Raw genomic sequence first — 26997 nt, forward strand, 5'->3', positions numbered from 1 at the left:
GAGAAACAGGGAATGACGACTGCTTAGTGGAGGAAGCAGAATGTGAATCATCTTGAAAGTCTAGTGGAGAGGTAGAGTTGGGAATGAGAGTTTGTTATGATGATAGAGATGGAGAATCTAGTTGGGAACCGAGATTAGTCGGAGGAATTTGAGCAGTAAATAAAACAGAAGGTAAAGGGATAAGGGATATGGGAGTACCTTGAGTTGTCGTGAGCTTGCAGGGAATTTGTGAGAGATTCATACCCTTGGTAGGAAACTTGGATTCGTCAAAGACCACTTGGCGTGAGATATAAATCTTGTGAGATTGAGGGTCAAAGCAGCGATTACTTCACTGGTTTGCACAATAGCCTAAGAAGATGCATGGTTTGCTACAGAAGAATAGGTTGTGAGCTGTATAAGGTCTCAAGATTGGATAGCAAAGGCAACCAAAAGATTTGAGAAATGTGTAATTATAGGAGGTTTACCAAAGAGTTAGAGAAGGAGGTTTCATTTTGCAATACAGGTGTTGGCAACCGATCTATAAGATAAACACTGGTTAAAAATGAGTCAATCCAATGCTTGGATGGTAAACCTAACTGAGCTAGGAGAGTGAGTCCAAGTTTCAGGACATGTCTATGCTTCCTTTCCGCTATACCATTTTCTTGTGAAGTGTGAAGGCATGTTAATCTATGAAAAATACCATTTTGGCTGAGATAATGTTTGAATTGATTTGATGTATATTCCCCTCCATTATCACTCTGAAATTGTTTGATAATAGAGTCGAATTGCTTCTCATTAAGGAAGCATTGGTAAACATTACTTTTATTGAACATAGGATACAACCAAGTAAAGTGGTTGTAATCATCAACAAAGATAACAAAATATTTGCAACTAGTCAGAGATGGAACCGAAGAGATCCAAACATCTGAGTGAACAAGTTCTACGGGAACAAAAGACTACCTAGAGGACTCATAGAAAGGCGGTTGCTTGGACTTGCCAAGCTACCATGACTCACATATCCTAAGTTTATCAATTGAACCAGCGATGGGAAAGTGTTGGTGACTCAAAAGACACTTGAAAATAGCAGTTGAGGGATGTCCAAGTCTCTAGTGCCATACGGTATCAGCGGTCTTGACTCCTAGGAGAGAAGCAAACCCCTTCAATTTATTTTGAGAAAAGCGATGTAGAGGAATGGGATATAAACCATTCTCACATGGCCCTGGAGCAGCACAGTTCTCGTCAAGGTGTCCTTTACAGTGAAACAAGATCTAGTGAGTTCAAAGATGCAGTGATTGTTAATGCAAAGTTTATTGATTGATAATAAATTGGCCGAGGCAGAGGGACAATAAAGAATGTCTTTAAGGAAAAATTTAGATGAGGAATTAGTAAGATTAGAGTGAACTAGAGAAAACCCAATGGCTTTAATATTCAAGCATGTACCATTCCACACTCCCACAGTTTCAGTTCCTTCAAAAGGATGAGGATTGTTGATGGTAGTTGGATCGGCAGTGATGTGAGCATTTGCGCCAAAATTTGCAAGCCAATCTTGAGTTTCAAGATCAGCATTTGTATATGCTACCATTGTTGCAAGTTGGGTTGGTGAATGCTTGTCTTGGTAGGCATAATCCATTATGTGATAACAATCCAGGACAATATGATTTATTTTGCCACAGATTTGGCAAGGAGTGCGAGTTCCTTGTTGCTTGGGAAACTGAGAGCCACCTTGCTTTGTTCCAAATCCACCTTGATTGGTTCCATTGTTAGCAATCTGTGGATATTTTGGTACAGTGTTGCATGGAGCAAAGTTCTTGGGAGAAAAACGTGGCTTTCTGTTGGAGGGAACAAATTGATGGAGTGGTGCTGGTAGTTCTCCAGTATGATTTCATGACTTAACAGTTCAGATTGAAATTCTGCAAAACTCATCTCTTTGTCATGACAAGAAAAGTTAAAAATAGTGAAAGAGTAAACACAGGGTTTAAACCACTTGTGATGAAGGAGATGAGATCATCATCTTCCACAGGCTTACCTCCAGTAGCCGATTGGTCTGCCCACTTCTTAGCTGAGTTGAGATACTTGGTGCAAGTTTTGCTTCCTTGCTGTAGGTTTTGGAGTTGTCTCTTGAGGTGAGAAATCCGTGACTTGGATTGAGAGGCAAAGCGGGTAGCTAAGGTAGACCAAGCCAAGTGAGAGGTATTTAACTCATACATAGAAGACACCAAGAATAGTGTTAGGAGCAGATGATCCAGCTTAGAAGTTGCTGGTCTATTTTTGCCATAACAAATAGGTAGGATTCAAGTACTGCTCATTTTTTTCACTATTGGTCAGAGATTTTGGTGGACATGGCTCTGAGCCATCTACTATCCCCAAAAGGTCATGACAACATAGGATGGGTAAGAATTGAGAAAACCCAATCCAAGTAATTTGGGCCATCAAGTTTGACAATGGCCAAGGGTCACTACAAAAAAAAAGGTCTTTCTTGACAATTTATTCTTGACATTTATATAAATGTCAGGTTAATATTTTTTATTGTGGTACATTGTCAACAAATATCAGGAAAAAAAAAAAATTTCTGACATTTCACAATGTGTCAAGAATATTGAACTTTCTTGACACATAATTTTATTGGTCAAGAAAATTGAAAAAAAATTTATGGCGTTTAAATATGTGCCAGAATATTATAATTTAATGTCATATAATTTCAGATTCCTGACATTTAGACATATGCCAAAATTTCTTTTTTTTTTTGTCAAAATCAAAATCCCGCCTAAAACTAATTTTGCTTGCGCGCGTGATATGAGCGATTCAATAACTGATGCACACGTACTCATTATTATTTTTTCCTATCTTTTTGCCCTCAACTCCCATATCTAGGCATTATTTTTTATTTTTGATTCTTTTTCCCCTCATATCTCTCCCTCTCACTGATATCTCTCCCCCGTCTGTAAATAATTATTTGTTATTTTTTTTTTGAATTGTTTTCCCCTCATATCTCTCGCTCTCACTGATATCTCTCTCTCTCTCTCTCTCTCTGTGTGGGATGCAGCTAGCGCTGCTCATGCATGAGTGCTTATTTACAAGCCTAGCCATATATATAGGCACCCCTTACCTCTTCACGACGCCACCGACTCCAACCCACTTCGCCACCTTGATCTCCTCCCTCGAACTCCATCGGTATGTTACCCTCTCTCTCTCTCTATCTTCCATACATGTTATCTTTAGAGAATGATATAAACTTCTAATGATTTTCATTTAGAGTTTTCTTATTCTGTGAGGTCAGATTTAGGATTTTCGTTTTAGGATTTTCGTGAGGTCAGATTTAGGATTCTTTTCTTCTTTCTGTCGTTAACTCAAACGTCTCTCATTTTTGTTCTTCGGTAAAAAGGTAATGAAAAAAAAAATGGAGTTGAGAGGTTCAAGACGAAGAGACGTAGGTGGAAGAAAAGCTTGCAACATTTTTATTTTTTATCTCCAAAACGTACTGTTTGAAAGTCTAAAAAAGTAAAGAGTCATCGATGACCAGTCAAGTCTACAAACTCTACCCCTTCAAAAAGAGTTATCTACCTGTTCTGTAAATTAATAACTCTAAAACAGTTTTTTACAGCTCAAGTCTAAGAAACCAAGTCTGTAGACTTGGTCTACGCACTACAGCTACAAGGATGTGATGAGTCTTTTTATTGTGAAATTTTTGGAGGTTTATTTATTTTAAATGATCAGATCTTGACTTATTGTAACTTGTGGCTTGGAAGAAAAAAAAACAGTAAAAAGCAATAACATGATTCAGATTCTAGGACCGTGTGTGTGGCTCTAGAAGCCGTAAAAAATTTTCGAATAGATTAGATTTATTTATTTTTTATTTTTTTAAATAACGGATCAGATCTTAACATTCTGTGAGCTTAGAAAAAAAAAACATTAATGGTATTCTGTGAGTTTCATATATATATATATATATATATATATATAATATATGTGTGTGTATACATACACATCCATTTTAATCTTGAGCAGCAAGCAACATCCGCATATCAAACTTTTGATCTCAACTTCACACTACAACATCAATGATGTATATATATGTATATAATATATAAACTGAATATAATAATATGAAAATCATCATTATCATCAGATGTGATCGAAGTACATTATAATATGATAATCCATACGGGCCAGCCAACAACAGGCAGACATATACTAACATCATTATCATAATATGCAAGTAGCTAGGATTTCTTATAAGGAAGAAACAAAATATTAATAAAGGGTCTAGTCTTGAAAGGGGTCATGGTCGTTACCCACCTCCTAGTTATTTCCCTGCTTATAAGGGAAATAATTAAGTTTGGAATTTGTAAATTAGTTTTTTGTTTAAAATTATGTAAGAATATTGATTAAATAATTAAATTTATTTATTTTTATTATTTTAAAATTTTAAAGTAGTATTAAAGTAGAGACTTTTTTTATCTTTTTTTTTTTTTAAAGAAAAAATCAGAATTTCATTGAATGAATCAAAAGTACAAATAACTTATCCTTATAATTTTATTTGAAATATTTGATGTGTTGTCTAATCAATTCACCATTTTCTATGATATCATGTGAATTCCGTTTAGCTCATTTTTAATCGAACAAGGCATCTTAATTTCGTTGAACAAAATATAAATAGTTTAACTAGAAGAGAAATAAATTTCTACATCTCTTATGATTACTTCTGTGGCCTTTTCCACACATTTGCTGGATTATTTTTAATATATCGGAGGAAGATCCTTCAAACTATATATGTTTTCTATCGCCTTATGCCAACGAGAAAGTTTACTGGCATTTAATTTGGTTCACATATATATAGTTCATTTGAGCCATACAACTAAGGCAGTAGTTGTCAAGAATATTAGTGATTCTTGTATGTTTTTTATTTTTTACTCTTATCTTTTGAATTTATGTTATGCTGTTTTATTTATAGATAGATATAGTTTAGTGCTTATTCTGCTCTAGACTACAATTTCTGTCTGCTCCTTCTGTGTGTTGGAGTGTTTGTACAGTTGTTCGTCAACACAAATTACTCATTTAGGATTATTCTAGATTTCAACATATATAATATGCATTTTTTTTTTCCTAATGTAGTTAAGCTATGGACAAGAGTTGGATCTCAATGCCTAGGAACTCTAAAGAGTTTAGGAATGGTGTTTTGGACTTTATTGACTTTGCACTTCAAAACACAAAAACACCTGAAAAAATTAAGTGTCCATGTAAGAAGTGTTGTTTTCGCAATACATTAATTCCCCGTGATGTATACGATCATTTGCTGTCGAGAAAGGGAGGGTTTTTGCAGGGTTACACAACATGGGTCATGCATGGGGAACAATATCCAAGCGTTGCTCCCGTTACTAACACTCCCGTTATCAACGAGCCAATACATGAAGCCTGCACTAGTATGGCTCCCGTGCCAATGCTTGAAGGTTCCAGTGAAATGCAAGAACTATTGCATGACGTTTTTGCCATGCACGATAATCGGGAAGGTGAAGCTGGGTCTTAGATGGGTGTGGAAGCTGGAGTTGTACAGGAAGAGGAACAAGGTCCTACTGAGGATGCCAAGAAATTCTTTGACTTGTTGAAACAAACAGAGGAGCCATTATGGTCAGGGTGCACAAAACATAGCATATTTAGTGCAATTGTTGGTCTTTTTAATCTGAAGTGTGAAGGTGGATGGAGTAACGCCTCATTTACAAAATTGCTTGGATTTCTCAAAGATATTGTCCCCTCAGATGCAAAGCTGCCTAATGACACATATGAGGCTAAAAATTCATGAATGACTTGAGACTGGGATACGAGAAGATTCCTGCATGTCCCAATGGTTGTATGCTATTTTGGAAAGACAACGAGAAGCTAAAAAGATGTACTAAATGCAATGCTTCGAAGTGGAAGCAAACCAAGAATGAGGGTGATGATTCGTCACAAATATCAAAAAGAAAACCAAAGAAAGTTTTGCGATGGTTTCCTTTGAAACCAAGATTGCAAAGGTTGTTTATGTCACAGAAGACGGCTTCACACATGAAATGGCACGCTGATAAGCGCACAAAGGATGGGGTGCTAAGGCATCCTGCCGATGGACTAGCGTGGAAGGAATTTGATGAGCGGTACCCGGAATTTGCTTCTGACCCACGCAATGTAAGGCTTGGCTTATCGTCAGATGGATTTAATCCTTTCGGCAACATGAGCACTTCTCACAGTACTTGGCCAGTAATGTTAGTACCGTACAACTTGCCTCCTTGGATGTGCATGAAACAACCTTCACAAATGTTATCCTTGATTATCCCAGGCCCACGTTCACCTGGAAGAAAGATTGATGTCTACCTAGAACCCCTCATTTCTGAATTGAAGGAATTATGGGATGTTGGACTTTCGACTTATGATGCATCTTCCAAAAGTAATTTCACGATGCGTGCGGCCTTGATGTGGACAATAAATGATTTTCCTGCATATGGTGATTTGTCTGGGTGGAGTATGAAAGGGCGTGTTGCGTGTCCTTGTTGTATGGGTAATACATGGTCTAAGCGGTTAAGAAATGGGAAAAATTTTTGCTTTATGGGCCATAGAAGATGGTTGCCAATGGATCATAGTTTCAGAATGGATAATCAGTCGTTTGATGGTACGCAAGAAATGGATCCTCCGCCTATTGTGCCAAATGGGGATGAGATCATGTCACAGTTAGAGGAAGTTGATTGGGTTGCAGACCAGCCTTATATTGCGAGGAAGCAGAATATTGTTGGGATAGGTGCTGAAATGCCAGTATTTTGGAAGAAAAAGAGTATTTTTTTCGCATTGCCATATTGGAAAGATAATTTGTTGCGCCACAATCTTAATGTGATGCACATAGAGAAAAATGTGGTTGACAATATTATTGGCACGATATTGGACATAAAAGGGAAGACGAAAGATAACATCAATGCACGTTTGGACTTAGAAGAAATGGGTTTGAGGAGTGATCTTCACCCAGATCGCTCCAATCTAAATAATCATTTTTTCCCCCTAGCTTGCTTCACAATGTCTAACAAACAGAAAGATGACTTCTTGGCAGTATTGGCGAATGTGAAAATGCCAGACGGGTATGCTTCAAATGTGTCACGTTGTGTCAAAATTAAGGAACGTTGTATTAAGGGTATGAAAAGCCATGACAGTCACATTTTCATGCAACACCTCATGCCAATTGCACTGAGAAAATCATTGCCAAATAAGGTTGTTAAACCTTTAATAGAGTTGTCTTGCTTCTTTAGAGATATATGCTCGAAAACACTTCATGTAGAAGATTTGGATCGACTAGAGAATCATATCCCCTACATATTGTGCGATTCGGAACAAATCTTCCCACCAGGATTTTTCACAGTGATGGTTCACCTTGTTGTACATCTGGTTCGCGAATGTAAGTTAGGTGGACCGGTTCACTATCGGTGGATGTATCCTATTGAGAGGTATGCCAAATATCATTCAGTCATTAAATTTTGTGGTTTACTTAACTAGGATGTTACTTATACTCTTTTTCTTAATATATATATATATATATATATATATATATATATATATATATATATATATATATATATATATATATATATATATATATATATATATATATAGGTGCCTACATCGATATAAGATAAACGTTCATAACAAAGCTGTACCAGAAGGGTCTATTGCGGAAGGGTACATAATGGATGAATTACTAACCTTTTGTTCACGGTATTTGGAAAAGGCGCCAACGATTCATAATAGGCCGTGCAGAAGTGTTGATGACTCTAGAGGGGCGGTCCATACAGTCGAACTTGACGATATGACATTGAGACAGGCACATCGATATATCCTCCTAAACGTCGAAATGTTTGCTCCATTCCGAACGTGAGTTGTATTATATGTAGTAGAATTAGATGTATATATGTTTATATTGTAAGGCCATCATAACATTGAGATGTATACATATGTGATATGTAGGATGCATATGGAGGCGTTACGTCTAACTAATAATGGGGACAGACTTTCGGACAACGGACTATATAAGAAGCATAGACTTGAATTTTCTGACTGTACCGGGATTATGTAAGTGTTATGCCACACTTGGGGGACGTTATTTTAATGGTTACCTTGTTGTGCAATTATACTCATTATAACGAAGTTTAAACTTCAATCAGGTTCGAAACATGGATGAGATCCGCAAAAATGAATTAGGGGAAAAGCTAAGGTGGCATGCGGTAGGGCCGGTTGGATATGCCTTAGAATTTAAGCGATATGTCAGTAATGGTACATTGTTTCGCACTAGAGATAACGATCTAGGAAAGACAACTCAAAATAGTGGAGTAAGTGTATTGGCTGAATATGGCCCGACCTACTACGGCTTGCTAACTCGTATGTTTGAGTTGCAATATTACGATGGATCTCGTTATGTGATGTTCAAGTGTGATTGGACGAATATCACCCCAAACAGGGGATACAGGAAGGATGAATATGGCTTCGTTCTTGTAAATTTCAGTCACCTAATACACACGGGTGAACGGATTACTGATTATCCGTTTATATTGTCTTCCCAAGCATCACAAGTATATTATGTTGCGGATGAAAGGAACCCGAACTGGGTTGTCGTCGTTACGACAAAACCAAGAGACGTATATGACATTGGCGAAGGGCAAGCAAACGAAGATGATGTATTGTTATGCTTTATTTCAAAACTTTTGACACTTCCTATATTAATATATTGTTTATAAAATTTGGGTTATATTGATAACAAGTTTTTTGCATTATGCAGGTATAAATGGCGCCAAGGAATTACAAACGTATAAGAACTGAATCAGCATATGTACCAGATATGTCTGCAATACCCACAGAGGACGAGGAGACACAAGATCCATGCACAGGAGCTTTCATTTCTCAGGATGGACCTCCTTTTGGCCACCAACATGACTCAGATGATGATGCGCAGATACATCCCTCCCCCACTAATGGTCTTGAGGTAGAGTCCACCCCTACAACACAGGCACCACCACATCACTATCGACCGGGAGACATAATCACTAGAGGTATGCTAATTACAGTTTGATTTAATTATATTTTACACATTATAACCATGTGATAGGTTTTTTTTTTTTTTTTTTTTTTGAATTATAGATGAAAATGGATTTCGCCAGACGATTGGTATGCCCTCACCTGGAGACATCTGGGGGTTGCGTGACGGGCTGCAAGTGGTTATTCAATTGAATAATAATGGTCAGGCAATAGGAGTGGGTAGTGAGAAGTTAGCCCGCTTTGGTGCTTTACTTGTTAAAAAAGGGGGTCTTTGCCCCATGGGTAACCCAGACTGGAGGACAGTACCCGATGAACAGACAGATCCTATGTGGGAAATAATGCGGGTAAAATATATTTTTGTAAGTATATTTAAGATATTTCATGCGGATCATATAGTACTAACATTGTTTTTATTCTAACTTGGATTGTAGAGAAAATTCTATTTTGATACAAGCTTGCCGCCAGAAGCTGTAAAAAAGATAATCATCCAGGGGTTGGGAACAAGAAGGAAGGAACATAAATACGAACTAAAGCGTTCGTTGAACATCCAGCCGGGTGAGACTGCTCAAAGTCTCATTGCGTCAGTAGCGCCTGCATCCATGGAAGACCCTGAGGAGTTCAAAACTATGGCTAAATATTGGACAGATCCCAGAGTCCAGGTAATTAACAATGCATAGTTTGTACCGTTTCCCATTTTTTATACATCTATTTATCACTATCTTGTTGAGAATATTTAGGCCAAAGCCATGAAAAATAAGGAAAGCCGGGGCAAACAGACATTAGTCCACGCTTGTGGGTCAAAGAGCTTAGCCAGGAGTGCATTCGAGGATGTACGTATGTATATATATATATAGACATATATAGACATATTCATTACAAGGTTTTCTTAATGTGATGTGTGATAATTATTTTTTGAGCTCAATAATATGTAGGAGTCGAAATCAGGGAGGGGTCCCGATAGAGGCGAGTTATTCATAAAAACTCACAAGCACAAGGATGGTACCCCAGTTTCTATAGAGGCCGCGGCCAAAATTGTATGTGTCGTCGTCGTTTTAATATTAATAGGTTTATTAATGACATTTTTCCATTTGTTTTTTTGCACAACATTAAAATGAATGATGGTGAATTTCTAACACTTTTGTCATGTACGTTGCAGTGCAGATAGAGGAGTTGATGGCACAACAACCGCAATCGACTCGAGGGTCCACACAGGGGACAATTTCTTGGGATCCAAATGATGTATACTCCAAAGTTTTTGGCAAGGAAAAGCCTGGTCATGTACGTGGTCTGGGAAAAGGTATTCCACCTAAGTCATCGGCATGGACTTCGTCATTGATGCCAAAAGGTACCTGCAATGATCCTGCACATTCGAATTTTGATGCATTTAGAAAAGAAGTGGCCATGGATTTTGAGAAGGTATTTCAGCAGTTGAATGCGGCTGGCTTGTCACAGGTAAATTCAAAAGATGGCTTTTAGCATATACAATGAAATAAATTTTCCTCTTATTAACCAATATTCCGGTCTATGTAGAATGGAGGTGCGTTGAATGTTAACTTTGATGGGGATAAAGATTCGGACCATGATGATGAAGAAGATGATGATGAGACGCAAGGTTAATGATTAGGTATACTTTTTTTTTATTTCTGATTTAAGCTTATTTCATTAATTGCTCTTAGAGTCTGAAAATTGGGAAATATTGTTATGATATTGTATGGTTCCACTTTGTTAAGAATGGGACCCCACGGGAGTAGGTAGCTAGGAATATGGAAAAGAAATTAGTGTATGGTTCCACTTTGTTTGGTCAGATATATTTATTGAAGAAAGGGACAGAGAATCTAATTGGATGTTTGGCTGTTGTTGCCTTCCATGTTTTCATATATACATAGAAAAAGCATTGGTAAGGGGAGAACCTTCCTAAACTGGAAATTGTCTTATAAACAGTGATGTGCTTGTCCATGAATATGAATATGCAGAAACATCTCTTTTGTCCTCCCATTTTTAGATGTTGAAATAAATATGCAGAATCATAAACATTATTTGAATTAAGAAAAGGTAGATGATAAAGGGCCAATGACTATAATTGTAGTGTTAGATGGGTTAATTATTGAATGGTGACAAATGAAATATTCGTAGGGGTCAGCGGACATATATAGGCTTCTGTGAGTCAAGGAACACATTTCAAATGCTTCTTAAGTTTGTCAAGTGTCTAAAATAATTTTGTATAGGGTCAATGCCACAGAGACTTAGTTTCATCTCTCTTGTTGATGTTTCTCTTTTTATGTTGATGTTGACATTAGGTTGTAAAAGTTGATGTTCTAACGTTACATGCTTGCGATGTTATCTCAATTTTGCCCGAGTTATTTGTTTGATAGTCCTACTTTTGCTACTTCTTCTCTCAACAATGTATGTGGACCGTCCATACTGCATTTTGATGGCCTAGAGGTGGCTATTTTTGCTTGAATATGATTTGAACCACCATGACTTTTGTCCTCGAGTGTGTGGGGTTTTGATGGCTACTAATACGGCCATTTACAGTCTAATTTGCACATGTTGGATTGATGGGTCATGGGTGTATAGGACAATTTGTTCAATGTGTATGTTGAACTACTTTACAATTGACATTCATTTTATTTGCTACTTTGTACCGTCTCAGACTAATGTGCTTCATATGAAAATGCAGGAATGGGAATACATGTTGGGGAATATTTTGCAGACAAAATGCAGGGACTTGGGATATACATCTTCAGGAATGGGGAGACACAGTCCAGATTGATTAAATATCTAACTAAATACTATTGTAGCTTGTTGATGACTATGGGATTGATCATATTAATTTTTTGTAGCAGCTAGTATAGTACTTGGTTGTTTCTTAATTAATAGTTGGATTGTTGTATGCTATTTTGTTATATTAATTAAATATATAATATGTTTTCCCTTGGTTATTTGTCAATTTTGATTAGATATTTTATAAGGTTTTAAAAAAAATTGATTATACTGGAATAATTCCGGTATAATTAAATTTATTAAATTGGAAATCAACTTTCCAACTAAGGTTTAGTGGCACATAAATCATGTGCAATGAAACATGATTTTATGGCACATATATAAACGTGCAGGAAATTAAAATTGCTGGCACATAAATCATGTGTCATGAGATATAGTTTGCTGGCACCTATTTAGGTGCGCAAAATTGTGTTATATATGTGCTAGAAAATTGAGTTTCTTGGCACATGATTTATGTGCCAGCAAAATTAATTCCCTGCACATATATCATGTGTCAGAAAACCAATTTTATTGACACATAACTTATGTGTCAGGAAAAATTAATTCCTTACACATATATCATGTGTCAGAAAACCAATTTTACTGACACATAACTTATGTGTCAGGAAATTTTCCTGACACATAAGTTATGTGCCAATAAATGAACTTTCTTGACTACAAAGCTGCGACATTAGAGATATGTGGGGAATTAAAGGTCAGGAATTGTTTCTTGACATTTAATACCTACTTCTTGACACATAATAAATGTCAAAAAATGCCTTTTTTTTTGTAGTGGGTGTTGAATTGGGTAAGGTAAAGGTAAGTGAAGAGGAATCAGAGGAAAGGATGGAGGTGGAGGATGAGGAAGAATCTGTAGTAGACGTAGCCATGGATGAGCGTTGGCTTGTTTGTTGCTCTAGCTAATACCATGAAAGTTTGATGAAATCTGTTTTGGTTGCTTAATCAAAAACAGTAAGAGTTCTATGTATTTATAGACGATCAGCTAGCTTAGAGCTTTGTACAGATAGATTTTACAAGAACAGAGCAACTATTACTACAAGAAGCTAAGAATTAAGGAAGATCAACATGATTATTAAAAGAGGAAAAACCAAATAAGGAAAATGAGAAGACTCATCTCTGAGGCTTGTCTAGGGGTGTGGTTGTGCAGAGTAGCTGGCTAAGAGACTGTATGTAGAGGCAACTGTTCACAGAAAACATGTATGCATGTTTTCTGTGAACAGCTGCTGTCAATCTCCATTAATCATGGGATTAGCTTGTTGACTTAGATTTGGGAAGCTAGGGGTAGAGTCTTGGGTAGAGTCTGGATTCACTTTAACATGTATATTCTCGGAGAGCTAGTCATTTCTCCGTTTTCCATAAACTTGTACCCAATGCATACTTGCTGGAACTCCCTCCTACTATGGGTATTAGTCCTGCATGTCAAGCTAAAAGAGGAGATAGAAGCTATTCTTGGCGACCAGATTTTTTCAACTTGTAGGCTATTAGAAGTTTTTAAATATGTGGAAGAATCGTCCCCTCTCTGATTGATGTTGGTTGCAAACTAGGGAAGTCCAACGGCTCAATAACCCTGATTTTTATGAATTCTATCAATCCCAGTACTCACCGCAAGTTCTTTTTAGGGTGGGAGAGAATTGGTGGAGGTCATGCAACAAGAGACTAACGGCTAGCAAAAATTCCTCTGTTGTACGTCATGGTTTTTGGTTTGACGCAGTGCCGGCTCAATAGTTTTTGAGGTCTAAGGTGAAAAATTTAGGTGGAGCCTTTTTTATATTTAAATATTTGATCTTTTCCGAACGACTTGTAAAATTTATTTTTGTTAGGCGATATTTAATTTCAATAGATGTCATATTTTGTGTTGATTTACATATAATTCTTTTTATCTAGAATTTAATTTACTTCATTCTAAAAATTATTTTAACGGACAACTTAGTCGAAGTTTTAAGTTCATGTAAAATTATGAGTTTAGTAACTGTTTTAGGGGTACAGTTAATGCTACATTCCATTTTTCTTTATTTTTCTCCTTAATATCTTGAAATTCAATTTTTTATATTTATTTTTTTACTGTAATTGATGTCTTAATTAAAGAGCATTGACTAACTTTTTTGTCATAATTTTTTTTTTACCATAATTGAGGCCTTAATTAAGGATGATTGACTAACTTTTTTGTCATAGTATTATTTTTTACCATAATTGGGGTCTTAATTAAGGAGCATTGACTAACTTTCTTATCATAATTGAGGCTTTAATTTTTTTTTTTTTTATAAAAGGAAATTCAATTATATTATTTCTATTTGGGGCCTTATTTAATTGGGGCCTTAGGCGATTGCCTAATTTGCTTATACATATGAGCAGGCCCTACGTTTGACGTAGTGCAGTAAAAATCTGTTATTAGATTATTACTAATAAAAAAAGAAATCAATGACTGATTTTCACTGATACTTCTTTCCAAATACATAACATTTGTACAAAAATCTACTAAATAAAATTACTCTAAATTTATTACATTAACAACTAGGTACGTTGCAATTTTGAAATTTATCTATTCCCAAAATTAACTAATTACAATATATATATATACAGTTAAACACAACCTATTTAGCGAGTCATATTTTATAGTCATACTATAATTAAATGGATAATATATATGATTAGAAGCACAAGTGAAGAATTTTCTCAATTGCTATATATCTAGCGATTGGGTAGAAATTCACGAAATTAGTTTAGACGAAATTAAAGATTTGTACGTACTTTATCAATGTGAAAGACGTTTTTGTACATGTGGACAAGTCTATAAATAGAAGTGAGCACCTTTGTTTTGAAATGTGAGCCAAAACCATACCCATATGCTCGGAGAAAGTACTCCAAAACTAGCCTACCAAATACACACAACTCCTGTTCTATTTATGTTCGTAGAAGAGATCGAGCCAGAGAGGTTCCCCAAAACCCATAGCGAAAGCACCATTCCGGTCTCCTGTAGTTGTCGCTACTTCTTCTTCTACCAATATATATATATACTTTCTAAATTTAGAAATTCATTCTATTACGCAAGCCAACAAGTCATGGTAAGATAACCTTGGTTAAAAACAACGTGATTTAGGTGATCTAGGTCAACCTGAAAGCATGACCATGTACTAGTCGTCGACAATGGCAGGCCAGAAGCTCTGTTCCATCCTTTTTCTCTTGCTCAGCCTCTGGGGTCATGCACAGTACATGGCAGCTGTTATACGAGTGGGCGTAGTTCTTGATTTGAACTCCACGGTGGGAGAGATGGCGGAGAGCTGTATATTCATGGCGCTCTCGGACTTCTACGCTGCGAATGCCAATTATCGAACCAGACTCACTCTTTCCACCAGGAACTCTAGGGGTGATGTTCTCGGCGCTGCATGTTCAGGTAACATTAATGTCACTCACATGCTAAAAATAGTGTTATCTTTTTCGTTAGAAAAGCATCAGTATATCCACACAGGCAAAAACACATACACAAGCGCGCGCATGCTCATACAGCAATAGCCATATTCCAGGGTTTTTCTGAATAGTTTGAAAGTTATGACTTGGTAGTACGTCTCTGTAGCGTCTAACAATTTTCTATGTCCCCTATTATGTAACAAGAGTCAAGCAGATCTTCAAGTAATGCTAGAAATTTCTTGTGTCATTCTTGTGTTCTTGTAAAATTTTATGTCCTCTTAGATCAAATAATAATTTTAAAAGTAATTTTATTTTTTTAGGAACAGAAAAGTGACATATATAATGAAGTTCTAAAATTCCCACGAATTAGTGAATAGGTAGGATTTTTTCTTACATTTTTTTTTTCAAATAATATCAAACAACAGCTAGCTCAAAAATAATTCATAAATTTCACCGTAAGTGTGAAATACTTAAATTATATAGACAAATAAAAAACTCATACAAATAAAGAGAAGGAGAAATAAAAGTTTAGTGCTAGTTAAGTTGACGAGAGTACTAGTTACTCGTTACAAGAACTTTGGTCTTTATCGATTGTCGCTAAAAGTCTGATAATCGTCGCTAATAAGTCGTGCAGTTGTTCTGTCGGAAAAAGCTCTGAGAGACGACCTTAGTGCCTGATACTGTCAGAGGTTATTATTCTATATATATATATATATATATATATATATATATATATATATATATATATATATATACCGAATCATTTGTTGGTCCATTTTCTCTATCCCTCACCTTTCCCTTCATCCAGTGGGGGCGCGCACTCAACTGGTTTTAGTATACATAACTTTCGATTTTGTTAATAGAACATTTCCCCCACTACTTAGCTAATTAATTAATTGTGAGCACTAGCACCGGGAAAAGATAATTAAGAATTCTATAGAGAAGACCTAGACCTTGACTATTGGATGGCTTAATTTCTTCGGTGATCACAAGTGATTAATAGAAAAAAGCAATAACCAAGAGATCGAGCGCGTACACATTTTTTTGTTTGGGCAAAATTGGTTGTTTATGGTGAGAAATTATGAATTTTCACTTAATGGAGAAATTTTATTTTACACCGAGCCTGTTAAATCATCATTTATTCTAAAATTTTAAATTTATGTGGAAGAGTAAATTTAATCATTTAATTTATACCTTAACACTGTTGAGCCTGTTAAATCACCACTTATCCCAAAACTTTAAGTTTATACAGAAGAATAAATTTAATCATTTAATTTTTACCTTAATATTTTCCCTCACATGTAGGCTCAAACTGCTCCTTTGTAAGTGATGATCAACACGTAGAATATTTAATTGAAATGAGAGGTAAACTGTAGAGTCACTATTCGAAATCAGGACCTCTACATTGATACCATGCATGTTAAATCACCATTTATCCTCCATTTATAAGTGACGACCAATAAATAGAATATTTAATTGAAATAAGAGTTAAATTTTAGAGTTATGATTCGAATTCAGGATCTCTGCTCTAATACCAAATTAAGGGTATGTTTGGGATTGTGTTTGAAAATAGCTAGAGCTTTTAAAGTCGAAAAGAGTTTTTGTGGAAAAAATAATAAAAAAACCCCATTTTCAAGCTTTTTCCAAAAGTCTTTAGCTTTTTTAGAGCAAAAAAGTCAAAGAGATACTTCTTGAGGTTTTTACCAAGTAGACTCACTTTTGCTTTACACAGCTTTCTATGTACTAAAAGTACTTTTTAAACTTCTTAACGCAATCTTAAACAGATTCTAATTTATCTCAAAAGCTTAAGCTAATAGAAAATAAAAATAAATAAATAAACATAAACTACAAAAAAAAAAAAAAAAAAAAAACTAACTGTGTTTAATTAGTGTCGCTTGAATAGTGTCATTTTTTGGCAAAAAACTGACAGTATTCATTTAATTTTGCGTTGTTTACTGATCAAACGATACTAAATTCAAATTTTTTTAGTGTCTTTTAGTATTCAAACGAAACTAAATTCAATTTTTAGTTCGTTTACTATTCAAAGGATGCATTAAGCGTCGTTTTGTACAAGCGATACTAATTAACCCAAACAACTCTAGTTTTTTATTTTTTTGGTAGTGATATCATTTAATTTATAAATTTAACTTCTAAACAAAACTACTAAACTTGTATTGTATCATCACACGTAGGTATTTCTAGTTTCTAATTCATTCCTAGGACTGCAGCTCTAGATTTGATGAAGAACGAAGAAGTGCATGCCATCATAGGACCTCAAAGGTCAGCACAAGCCAAGTTTGTCATAGATATGGCTGAAAAGGCACAGGTTCCCATCCTTTCTTTCTCAGCCACAAGTCCCTCTCTTTCCCCAAAACAGAATCCATTTTTCATTCGGACAGCCCAAGATGACTCGGCTCAAGTGAAAGCCATAATCACCTTAATTCAATTTTATGGTTGGCAAGAAGTCATCCCTATCTACGAAGACACAGATTATGGCAACGACTTAGTTCCGTATTTGACAGACGCCTTCCAAGAGGCTGATGTCCGTGTGCCTTACAGAAGTGTCATTCCTCCATCTTCAAAAGAGAATGATATCTTGGAGGAGCTTAACAAATTAAAGGCAATGCAAACAAGAATATTCCTCGTACACATGACTGCTTCTCTTGGCAAGAAGCTGTTTGTACTTGCAAAGAATGCTGAAATGATGAGCGAAGGGTATGCGTGGATAATCACACAAGAGTTATCAGGTTTGTTTGATCCTATTGTTTCTACGTTTATGGATTCCATGCAAGGCGTATTAGGAATCAGGCCATACATACGCATGTCAAAAGATCTTCAAGATTTCCAGGGAAGATGGAGAAAAAATTTCACCTCAGGAAAGCCAGACTATATATATAAGATTCCTGGACTGAGCCTCTTTGGATTATGGGCATATGATACTGTTTGGGCATTGGCTATGGCGGTGGAGAAGGCTAGCCTAGAGAATTCTAGTTACGTGAAGCAAAATGCTACGAAAAGCAATGTTGATCTTGCGGCTCTAGGAATATCTGAAATAGGGCCAAAGCTTCTGAGCACAATTTTAAGTAGCACTAGATTTCAAGGACTAAGTGGAGATTTTCATTTGGTTAAGGGGCAGTTAGAAGCATCAGCCTTTGAAATATTCAATGTTATAGGGGATAGCGAGAGAATTATTGGGTATTGGACCCCCCAGAAAGGGCTTTCAAGAGAATTATTCAATGTCTCAATTTCCAAGGACAAACTCAAGCAACCAGTGTGGCCTGGATACACAGCAGACCAGCCAAAAAAGTTGAGAATTGGGGTTCCACTAAGAGATGGTTTTAATGAATTTATCAGAGTTGAATGGTGTGCTCAGACTAATGAGCCGAAGGTATCTGGGTTTTCAATTGATATGTTCCATGCTGTACTGGCTGTGTTACCGTTTCCTCTTCCTCATGAGTATGTGCCCTACGTGAATGAAAGTAGGCAGAGTGCAGGGACTTACGATGAACTTCTTTACCAAATTAAGCTTAAGGTGACTACTAGTACTTTACCTTTCTAATTAATATACAAGGAAACTTCACTTTAACATTTCAAAACTTTCATTATTTTTTTAAGTTTAAAAACTCTCGATAAAGGTATTAAATTTCTAATTTTTTGCATTGTCACTCCTCCGTTAAGTTTTAACAGAAAATCCTAACGGACGTCTTGAAAATTACCAAAATACTCTCTTGTTTTTTAAAATATATATATATATAAATATGATGATCATCGAAATGCAGAAGTTTGATGCGGTGGTCGCAGACACAACAATTGTCGCTAATCGCTCCTCGTATGTGGATTTTACATTACCTTATTCCGAATCAGGCGTGTCAATGGTTGTTGTAATGAAAGACAGTGAGAAGGAAAACATATGGATTTTCTTGAAGCCGCTAAGCTGGGATCTTTGGTTAACAATCGGGGCTGCCTCCATTTTCACAGGTTTGACAATATGGGCTCTTGAACACCGTGTAAATACTAGGTTTAGAGGGCCCCGAGAGCAACAGATTGGCATGATCTTCTGGTTCTCCTTCTCAACGCTCATCTTGGGTCACAGTACGTAAATTCTCTTCCTTTTCCCTACAAATAAACACAGTTTTTTTTTTTTAACGATAATTAAATGGGGCCTCTGTTTCCAAGAAATTAAACAAATTAATCTGGACATATACACTTTATGTAGGAGGAGCACTGGTGAACAAGTGGTCAAGATTTGTGGTTATCATTTGGGTATTTGTGGTAATAATCCTTACACAGAGTTACACTGCAAGCTTAGCTTCAATGTTAACGGTACGACGTTTGAAGCCAACGTTTGAGGATGTAGGAGAGATAAGAAGGAATGGTTTGTACGTAGGATATCACAAAGATTCCTTCGTTAGAGGGCTTCTCGTAAAACAGTTGCATTTTAAGGAGTCCAAGTTGAAGCCTTACAAAACTCCAGAGGAGTATGATGAAGCCTTGTCAAATGGGAGCGACAACGGCGGGGTGGCTGCTATTTTTGATGAGATTCCCTACGTTAAGCTCTTCCTCGCCAAGTATGGCCCTAAGTATGCAGTGGTTGGACCAATCTACCAAACTGACGGCTTTGGCTTTGTGAGTCTCTCTCTCTCTCTCTCTCTCTATATATATATACCTCTCAACCTTCTTCTATTATAATTAGCAGAAGATTAATTAATTAATCCATGTCAAATATATAGAATATATTTCTATATATTTTTGATAGGTATGTTTTATATATATGTATATACAAACGTTGCATGCATTCACTTAATTTGTAGGACCATTATGATGGGCATGGGAACATTTACATCCGGCTCCACAAATATTTAGCTAGGCAACATTTTTTTTTCTTATTTTAGTGTTATATATATACCACTTCCTCGCATTTTTTTATTTATTTATTATATGCCAGAAGGTATTAAACGCCAAGAAAACCCTCTTGGCATTTAATTCCTGGTATAAATTAAGCTTAAGCCGGCTAGGATATACTCTAGTGTACGTCGAGAAACTTAATTTCCAGGTAGATACGACTCTTTTTCTATTATTATTTCTTTATCTATTTTCATTATTCTCAAAGAGGATGAAAGAATCAGATTGTTTTCTTCTTATTAATTTAACTTATGCATTGCTGAACTACCGTGCTCAGCAAATTGTAACAAATCTTTAGTCAACATGACTAGCTGAATGTTGAACTTTGGTATTTTCGGTACAGACTAGTCAAAATAACTTTTTTTTTTTTTTTTTGCTATTTTGACTAGTCCAATATGAGTGCTCTCATGCCATTAATTAGTCAATTTATCAAGGTATTTTAATTTTATAGCCATTGTTACCGTGCTTGACTAGCTAACATGCTATATGCAGCACTACTTTTTACAATATTTTTATAATTCCTAGACTAGCTAGTCCATTATCCCACTTAAATTTATCAATTAAATATGACGAAAATAATAATCATTAGGCTTTAATTTGTTGCTTCAGGCCTTCCCACTTCGATCCCCCCTAGTCTCTCACGTTTCAAGAGCAATCTTGAATGTCACTGAAGATAAAGATAAGATGACGGTAATTAGGCAGAAGTACTTTGCAAGTAAAAAAACTATATGCCAAGATCGAAGTGCCAAACTCTCTTCAGATTCTCTTAGTCTTGGTGTGTACAGCTTCGGGGGGCTCTTCATCATAACAATAGTGGCTTCCATGTTTTCCCTCTTGATATACATGGGCAGGTTCCTTCACTTGCAGTGGCCAGCTCCAAACACTATTCCTTCACAAGGATCCTTATGGTTGAGACTTGTTGAATTGGCAAAGCATTTCGGCCAGAGAGATCTCAGTTTACATCCTTTCAGGAGAAATAATAATGAATCTACCCTAAATCATCCTGAAATAGCTAGTAGTACTGACGATAGTTTGGCAACTTCACCTAGCGTATATGATATACAGAACCATTCAAGGACATTCAATGAAAGTGAAGACAATGCTGCTGTCCACGAAGATGATCAAATATTTTCCTCAGGGCGGCATAGTGATGCATCTGCGAATGTGACTGCGGCCTAACTTATCATAGACATAAATACACTACTTTTATTATTGAAAAGTTTAAATAAACTTGGCCGGTTTGCAAAGAGTCTTGTTCTGGTTTTTTTTTTTTCTTTGAATTATAATAAATGGTTGATGTGATATAAACGTAAGAGTATTATATTTGACTTTTTTGACCCGAGTTTGTGACCCTAAAACGGGATGTACAACAAGTTGCTTTCTTAATTAGGCTATTTTAATTTAGTAAGTAATGTCTTTCAAGTGACTGCTTGGCCCCGATGGAAGAAACTAGGAAAGCATTTCAAAAGTGATTCCTTATTGACCACTCACCTTGTATAATTCCTCTCCGTCCATGGAAAGTGGGCAAGCTAGCTTTATATATGCTCGCTTTGTAAAGTGGAGCAAGCATTATGTTCAGTTTTTCTCCACATATAAAACAACCCTACATTTGAATAGGTTCATGGCTTGACCTATGGTTCAGGGTCCTTTTTCCGTTGCCTTTATTTTTGACATTTTATTTTCTTTACTCTTTTTTGGTTTATATTACAATTAATCTTAAGTATCATCTGATCATGTGTTTCAAGTGCAATCTTTTTTTTGTTTTGATGAATAAGATTTTCATTCCAACACAATATTACAAAGATACACTCCATAAAAACCAAGCTAGATCAAAGTTGCTTAACAACAAAACAATCTACAAAATAAAACCCCATCTATGTACCTATCCTCTGACATTCACAAAGCTATCGATCTCCATTATACAAAACAAAACCAAAACTTCAAACTCAACAAAAACAATACTACATGTTGGTACAGTTTCCAGTACGGTGACGTGTTGCCTTGTGATTCGTTGCCTTCCTTGATCTTCGCTCTCCTCGTAATCTGCAAAATAATAAACGGCTCGTCGGCTCGTGGGGGTGCCAACCATACCCCCACTTCGATGCCTAAGTCAGTTCAAACTATTTATTTTCTGGAGAGTATCAATAATTTCAGAGCTTAGAGAATCTGCCTGTCAAATACCTGGTGTAGTGGTCTTATTTATAGGCTCACAATTCACAGTTATAAAACTGCTAAAATACTTAGAGCATCATCTGATTAAGAGTCTGAGTCCTAAATCACATAGCCTTTAATCTTATCTTCATAGAATTCAAATTGGGTAGTAGAGTCCAAGCTGGGTAGGACACTCTCTTTAGCTAATGTCATTCTATTAGGTACCTTATCCCACATTTGATGGGATAGAAGTCTATCTTGATATATTTGGGATATGCGGCTTTTTGGAGATAATGGATGGTCTTGTACTTAAGTCTAATCTGGCCGGGTCAACCCGATGGGCTCAGCCCCCGATACTACCTTAGGCCCACGTGTCTTTGGAGCTGATTATTTCTCCAATAGTTACCCCCCTAATTCTCTTATTTGAATTTAGAATGTAAGAGAATTAAGTACGTCAATTTCTGAATCTGGATCTTCCATAACCTGTATCTAACAATTGCCACCTCTTTCAAAGTAATTATGACGAATAATGCCTTGAATCTTTGGATTGGAGTGGCGTCCGACTTGATGGATGCCAATTCAATTCTTGGACACTTGTGATCTGTCGGAGTACTAATAGCAACTCCCATAAATATCTTCTACATAAGTGCCTCTACATAATATTGTCGGTCGGGCCAAAGTTGTGAAGATGATCTTTTACTCTCGGTAGGAGATGGATCGGACAAATGTAGTTGATTTCACCAAGATTGTGGTGAAATGCCACTCTGAGAGAACACTTTGCGTAAAACTTTCCTGAGATCAAGGTTCTGTCTGACAAAAAAGGGTAAACCGTTCGAAGAAAAAGGCTTAACATACCCGAAGCTTCTTCATCGGTAGTGCTTCATAGACCGCTTCCACAAAAATCTCTCTTGGCGGCTTTAGAGGCTCGGACTAGCGCTGAGGCTTTGGTTGTCAGAGACTTACAACGACTAGGGGCTTCTGGTGGCCCGAGGTTTTGTGCTTGGCGTACCGAATCTTCTAATCTGAATACCATCTAGCTTGGTCTCACCTGTGAATATATTTATTTTCGAACTTTGTAATGTTTGAATTCTTTGTTATGGAAAAACTTTTCATAACAAATCAATTCTCACTTATCCTCTAATAACTTGAACAAACAATCGGTTTGCGTAAGTTAACTCCGAGGAGGGTAAAAAAAAAATCTTTTGTTTCAAAAATCTTTTTGTTTTGACCTCCAGGACTAGGAGGAAAAAATCTTTCGTTTTGAACTCCGTGACTAGGAGGGAAAAATCTTTTTGTTTCAACCTCCGGGACTAGGAGGGAAAAATCTATTTTTTTTTTCTGCCTCCAAGACTAGGAGGAAAAAATCTTACTTTGAGTTATCCTCCTTAACTTGAACAAACAATCGGTTTGTGTAAGTTATGACCGAGGAGGATAGGAAAAAAATCTTTTAGAAGCGTGAACTTACTTGGTTATTTTTTGTAGAGGTGATATCTCCGTATGGTTTGTTATAGGGGTTGTCTCCCCGTAAGGTTTTGTTGTAGGGGTTGTCTCCCTGTATCTTTGTCCGAGCTGCTCTTGAGAGATCTTAATCTGAGAGCTTGGTGTAGCTTCAGTGATTTTCCCTTTGTATAAGCTTTAACTTTGTTGAGCTACCCCCCATAACTTTAGTCCGCGACCGCGGGCTAAGTCGTTCGAGGTGAATAGTCAGGTCCTCTTGGTATCCTGGACGATGGTGTAAAAGAGATCTCGGAGTTCGGAGTGAGTCTCGGGGCTTCAACCTGTAAATACTTGAACTTTCCTTTTCAAATGTATCTTTTCTTTATCATGTAAAAAAAAAAATTGTAATGAACAAAATTTCTATGTTAATGAATGGAAGTCTTGGACATTTTGACTTTCACTTTCCTTATCTTTTAGCCATAGAACATTATAATTTTTCAAACTGAATTGAACATCTTTACCTGGAAAAAAGTTTAAAGTTTCTCATTCAAAAACTTCTTCCGAGACATATCTCGGTTTCTTATAAATCTTACTTTTTATACTAGAGTTACCCCCAAAACTTGAACAAACAATCGGTTTGTGTCATTTTTCCGAGGGAAGAACTGGTCTAATTTTTTGAAATTTAAGCTAACCCAAAAAATTTTGAACAAACAATCGGTTTGTTGAAAGTTTTTACAGAGGAAAATAGAAAAAACTATTTGCATCAAAGTGTTGAGTCTTACTTGATGATTTTTAAAGAGGTTTTATCCTCATACCTTCCTGAAGCTTTACCTTCCTGAAGCTTTATCTTCTTGAAGCTTTATCTTCTTGAAGCTTTATCATTCTGAAGTTTTGTCATTCTAAAGCTTTATCTTCCTAAAACTTTATCTTCCTGGATCTTTCCTGAAGTTTTACCTTTCTGAAGCTTTATTTTTCTGAAGCTTTATCATTCTGAAGTTTTGTCATCCTAAAGCTTTACCTTCCTGAAACTTTACCTTCCTGAAGATCTGTCTTCCTAAACCTTTACCTTCCTGTTTGTTTACCTTATTGAAATACCCCCCATAACTTCAGTCTGCGACCGCAGGCTAAGTCGTTCGAGGTGGGTAGTCAAGTCGCTGAGCTTTACCTTCCTTTCTGAAGCTTTGTCATCATGAAGCTTTTTCTTCCTGTTTACCTTTCTGAGCTACCCCCCATAACTTTAGTCTACGACCACAGGTTAAGTCGTTCGAGTTGGGTAGTCAGGTCGCTGAGCTTTACCTTCTTTTCTGAAATCTTTGTAACTTGTAAAAGACTTTATATAGTACTGAAATGAAATTACTGAATTGAAATCTTAACCTTTCAATTTCCTCATCTCTGAATTTAGATGATCCGTATTCATAGCATCTGGAGACCTCCAACCGAGAGGTTTCTTGTCTTGGTGTCCTTTCCATAACCATTTCGGGTCGTCCAAGGAAAGGACTTGGGCCGATTCTATCTTGGATGTTCTTGTCCTTTCGGAAACCTGCAATCCCGCCGTCGTATCCTTTCCATAACCCTTTCGGGTCGTTTGTGGAAAGGATTCGGGATATCTTTAACCTTATCCTTCGGAAACCCCCAACCGGGAGGTTTCAACCCTTTGTATCATTTCCATGACCCTTTCGGATTGTTCGAGGAAAGGATTCGGGCGGATTCTAATCGGGATATCCATAACCTTATCCTTCGGAAACCCCCAATCAGGAGGTTTCAACCCTTTGTATCCTTTCCATGACCCTTTCGGGTTGTTCGAGGAAAGAATTCGGGCGGATTCTTTTTTGGATATCCTTAGTCTTATCCTTCGGAAACCTCCAACCGGGAGGTTTCAACCCTTTGTATCCTTTCCATGACCCTTTCGGGTTGTTCGAGGAAAGGATTCGGGCGGATTCTAGTCCTCATCTCTTCGGAAACCCCCAACCGGGAGGTTTCTTCCCATTGAATCCTTGCCATGACCCTTTCGGGTTGTTCGAAGAAAGGATTCGGGCGGATTCTTCCCTGAGCATCCCCACCATAACTCTTTCAAGTCGTTCGAGGTGAGGAGTCGGGTGGATGTTGATGTAGCTTGATCATCTTTGGAGAAGTTTGATGAAGAAGTGCTTTCATTCTGTCTCGGACTGCTGCTTTATTCTTAGTAGAGATCAATCGATACCTAGGGGCTGTCTGTTCTCCCTGGCTCTCGGTGTTGGACTAACCGAGAGACTTTCCTTGTTTTCTCTGCAGGGTTGTCTCCCTGGCTCTTGGTGTTGGACTAACCGAGAGACTTTCCTTGTATAATTTGTTGTAGGGGTTGTCTCTCCATATCTTTTCTGCGAAAAGGGTTAACAAAGCACTGCATATACTAAAACAAAATAGCAGAATGCACAGTAGCACCTCATATTCTTTTCATCCGTTAGGATGATTTTGTGATCCTTTTACTCACGGCAGGAGTGAGGCCTCAACATATGAGTCTATTTTATCAAAATATATATATATTTTTCGGCAAAGCGTACAAGTGCATGCATACATATATTTCTGGTTGATAAAATAAAAACCAACATTTATCCTTACTTTAACATGAATCATGTTTGTAAAAGAAGAGTATGAACTTATCTGGTGAATTCGATGAAGATGAACCGTCTTACTTGGAGTTCATTATCTTGCATGCCACTCGATATGGGGCTCTATGGGAGAGTTCCTCAAACTGGACCTTCGGTTCGGATTGGTCCCTCGACACGTGACTGTGCCCTTCGGAGGATGGCAAATCTGGAGGGGTCCTCATAGTGTGTCATTTGGAACTAGGAGCTTGGGCATAGTCTCCTCGGGATAGTACCCTCGGAATAATACTCTCGGTATGTGTCATCTCTGTACATACCTTTCACCTCGGTAGAACACCCTCAGATCTATCTATTCTCCTTGGTAGAATGCCCTCGGATTATACTTTCTTCTCGGTGTGATACCCTCGGGTCTAACTTTCCTCCTTGGTAAAACACCTCGGATCTAACTTTCCTCCTCGGTAAAATACCTCGGATCTAACTTATTATATTTTCTTCTCGGTACATACTTTTCACCTCGGTAGAACACCCTCGGATCTATCTTTTGTCATTGGTAAAATATCCTTGGATTCAAACTTCTCGGAGTATACTTTTTCTTCTCCTTTTTTTTTTTTTCTTTTTTTTTTTTTTTTTAACTTTTTGGACTGAAACACTACTCGAGCCCCAGTAGTTTGGCCCAAAAATCTCCCTTCTTTCTTCTTGACCGAGTCAAGGCCGA

At 36.8% G+C, this 26997-nt stretch overlaps 3 protein-coding genes across 3 annotated transcripts; all 3 read left to right on the forward strand.

Moving 5' to 3' along the window:
* Window positions 1-8767: 8767 nt before the first annotated feature.
* Window positions 8768-10183, forward strand: LOC133871608 (uncharacterized). Its single transcript, XM_062309034.1, has 6 exons — window positions 8768-9032; window positions 9121-9362; window positions 9450-9677; window positions 9756-9848; window positions 9951-10052; window positions 10175-10183. Exons 1-6 carry the CDS (start codon window positions 8768-8770, stop codon window positions 10181-10183), a joined length of 939 nt encoding a protein of 312 aa, XP_062165018.1.
* LOC133870292 (uncharacterized) lies at window positions 10182-11896 on the forward strand. Its single transcript, XM_062307378.1, has 3 exons — window positions 10182-10470; window positions 10549-10642; window positions 11699-11896. Exons 1-2 carry the CDS (start codon window positions 10192-10194, stop codon window positions 10633-10635), a joined length of 366 nt encoding a protein of 121 aa, XP_062163362.1. The 5' UTR covers window positions 10182-10191; the 3' UTR covers window positions 10636-10642; window positions 11699-11896.
* A 3050-nt stretch (window positions 11897-14946) lies between these two features.
* LOC133871609 (glutamate receptor 2.5-like) lies at window positions 14947-21288 on the forward strand. The gene is made up of 5 exons (XM_062309035.1): window positions 14947-15193; window positions 17436-18739; window positions 18987-19299; window positions 19424-19833; window positions 20719-21288. Exons 1-5 carry the CDS (start codon window positions 14947-14949, stop codon window positions 21286-21288), a joined length of 2844 nt encoding a protein of 947 aa, XP_062165019.1.
* Window positions 21289-26997: the final 5709 nt, after the last annotated feature.

The sequence above is a fragment of the Alnus glutinosa genome, chromosome 6 (genome assembly GCF_958979055.1).
Source record: "Alnus glutinosa chromosome 6, dhAlnGlut1.1, whole genome shotgun sequence".
NCBI lineage: Eukaryota > Viridiplantae > Streptophyta > Magnoliopsida > Fagales > Betulaceae > Alnus > Alnus glutinosa.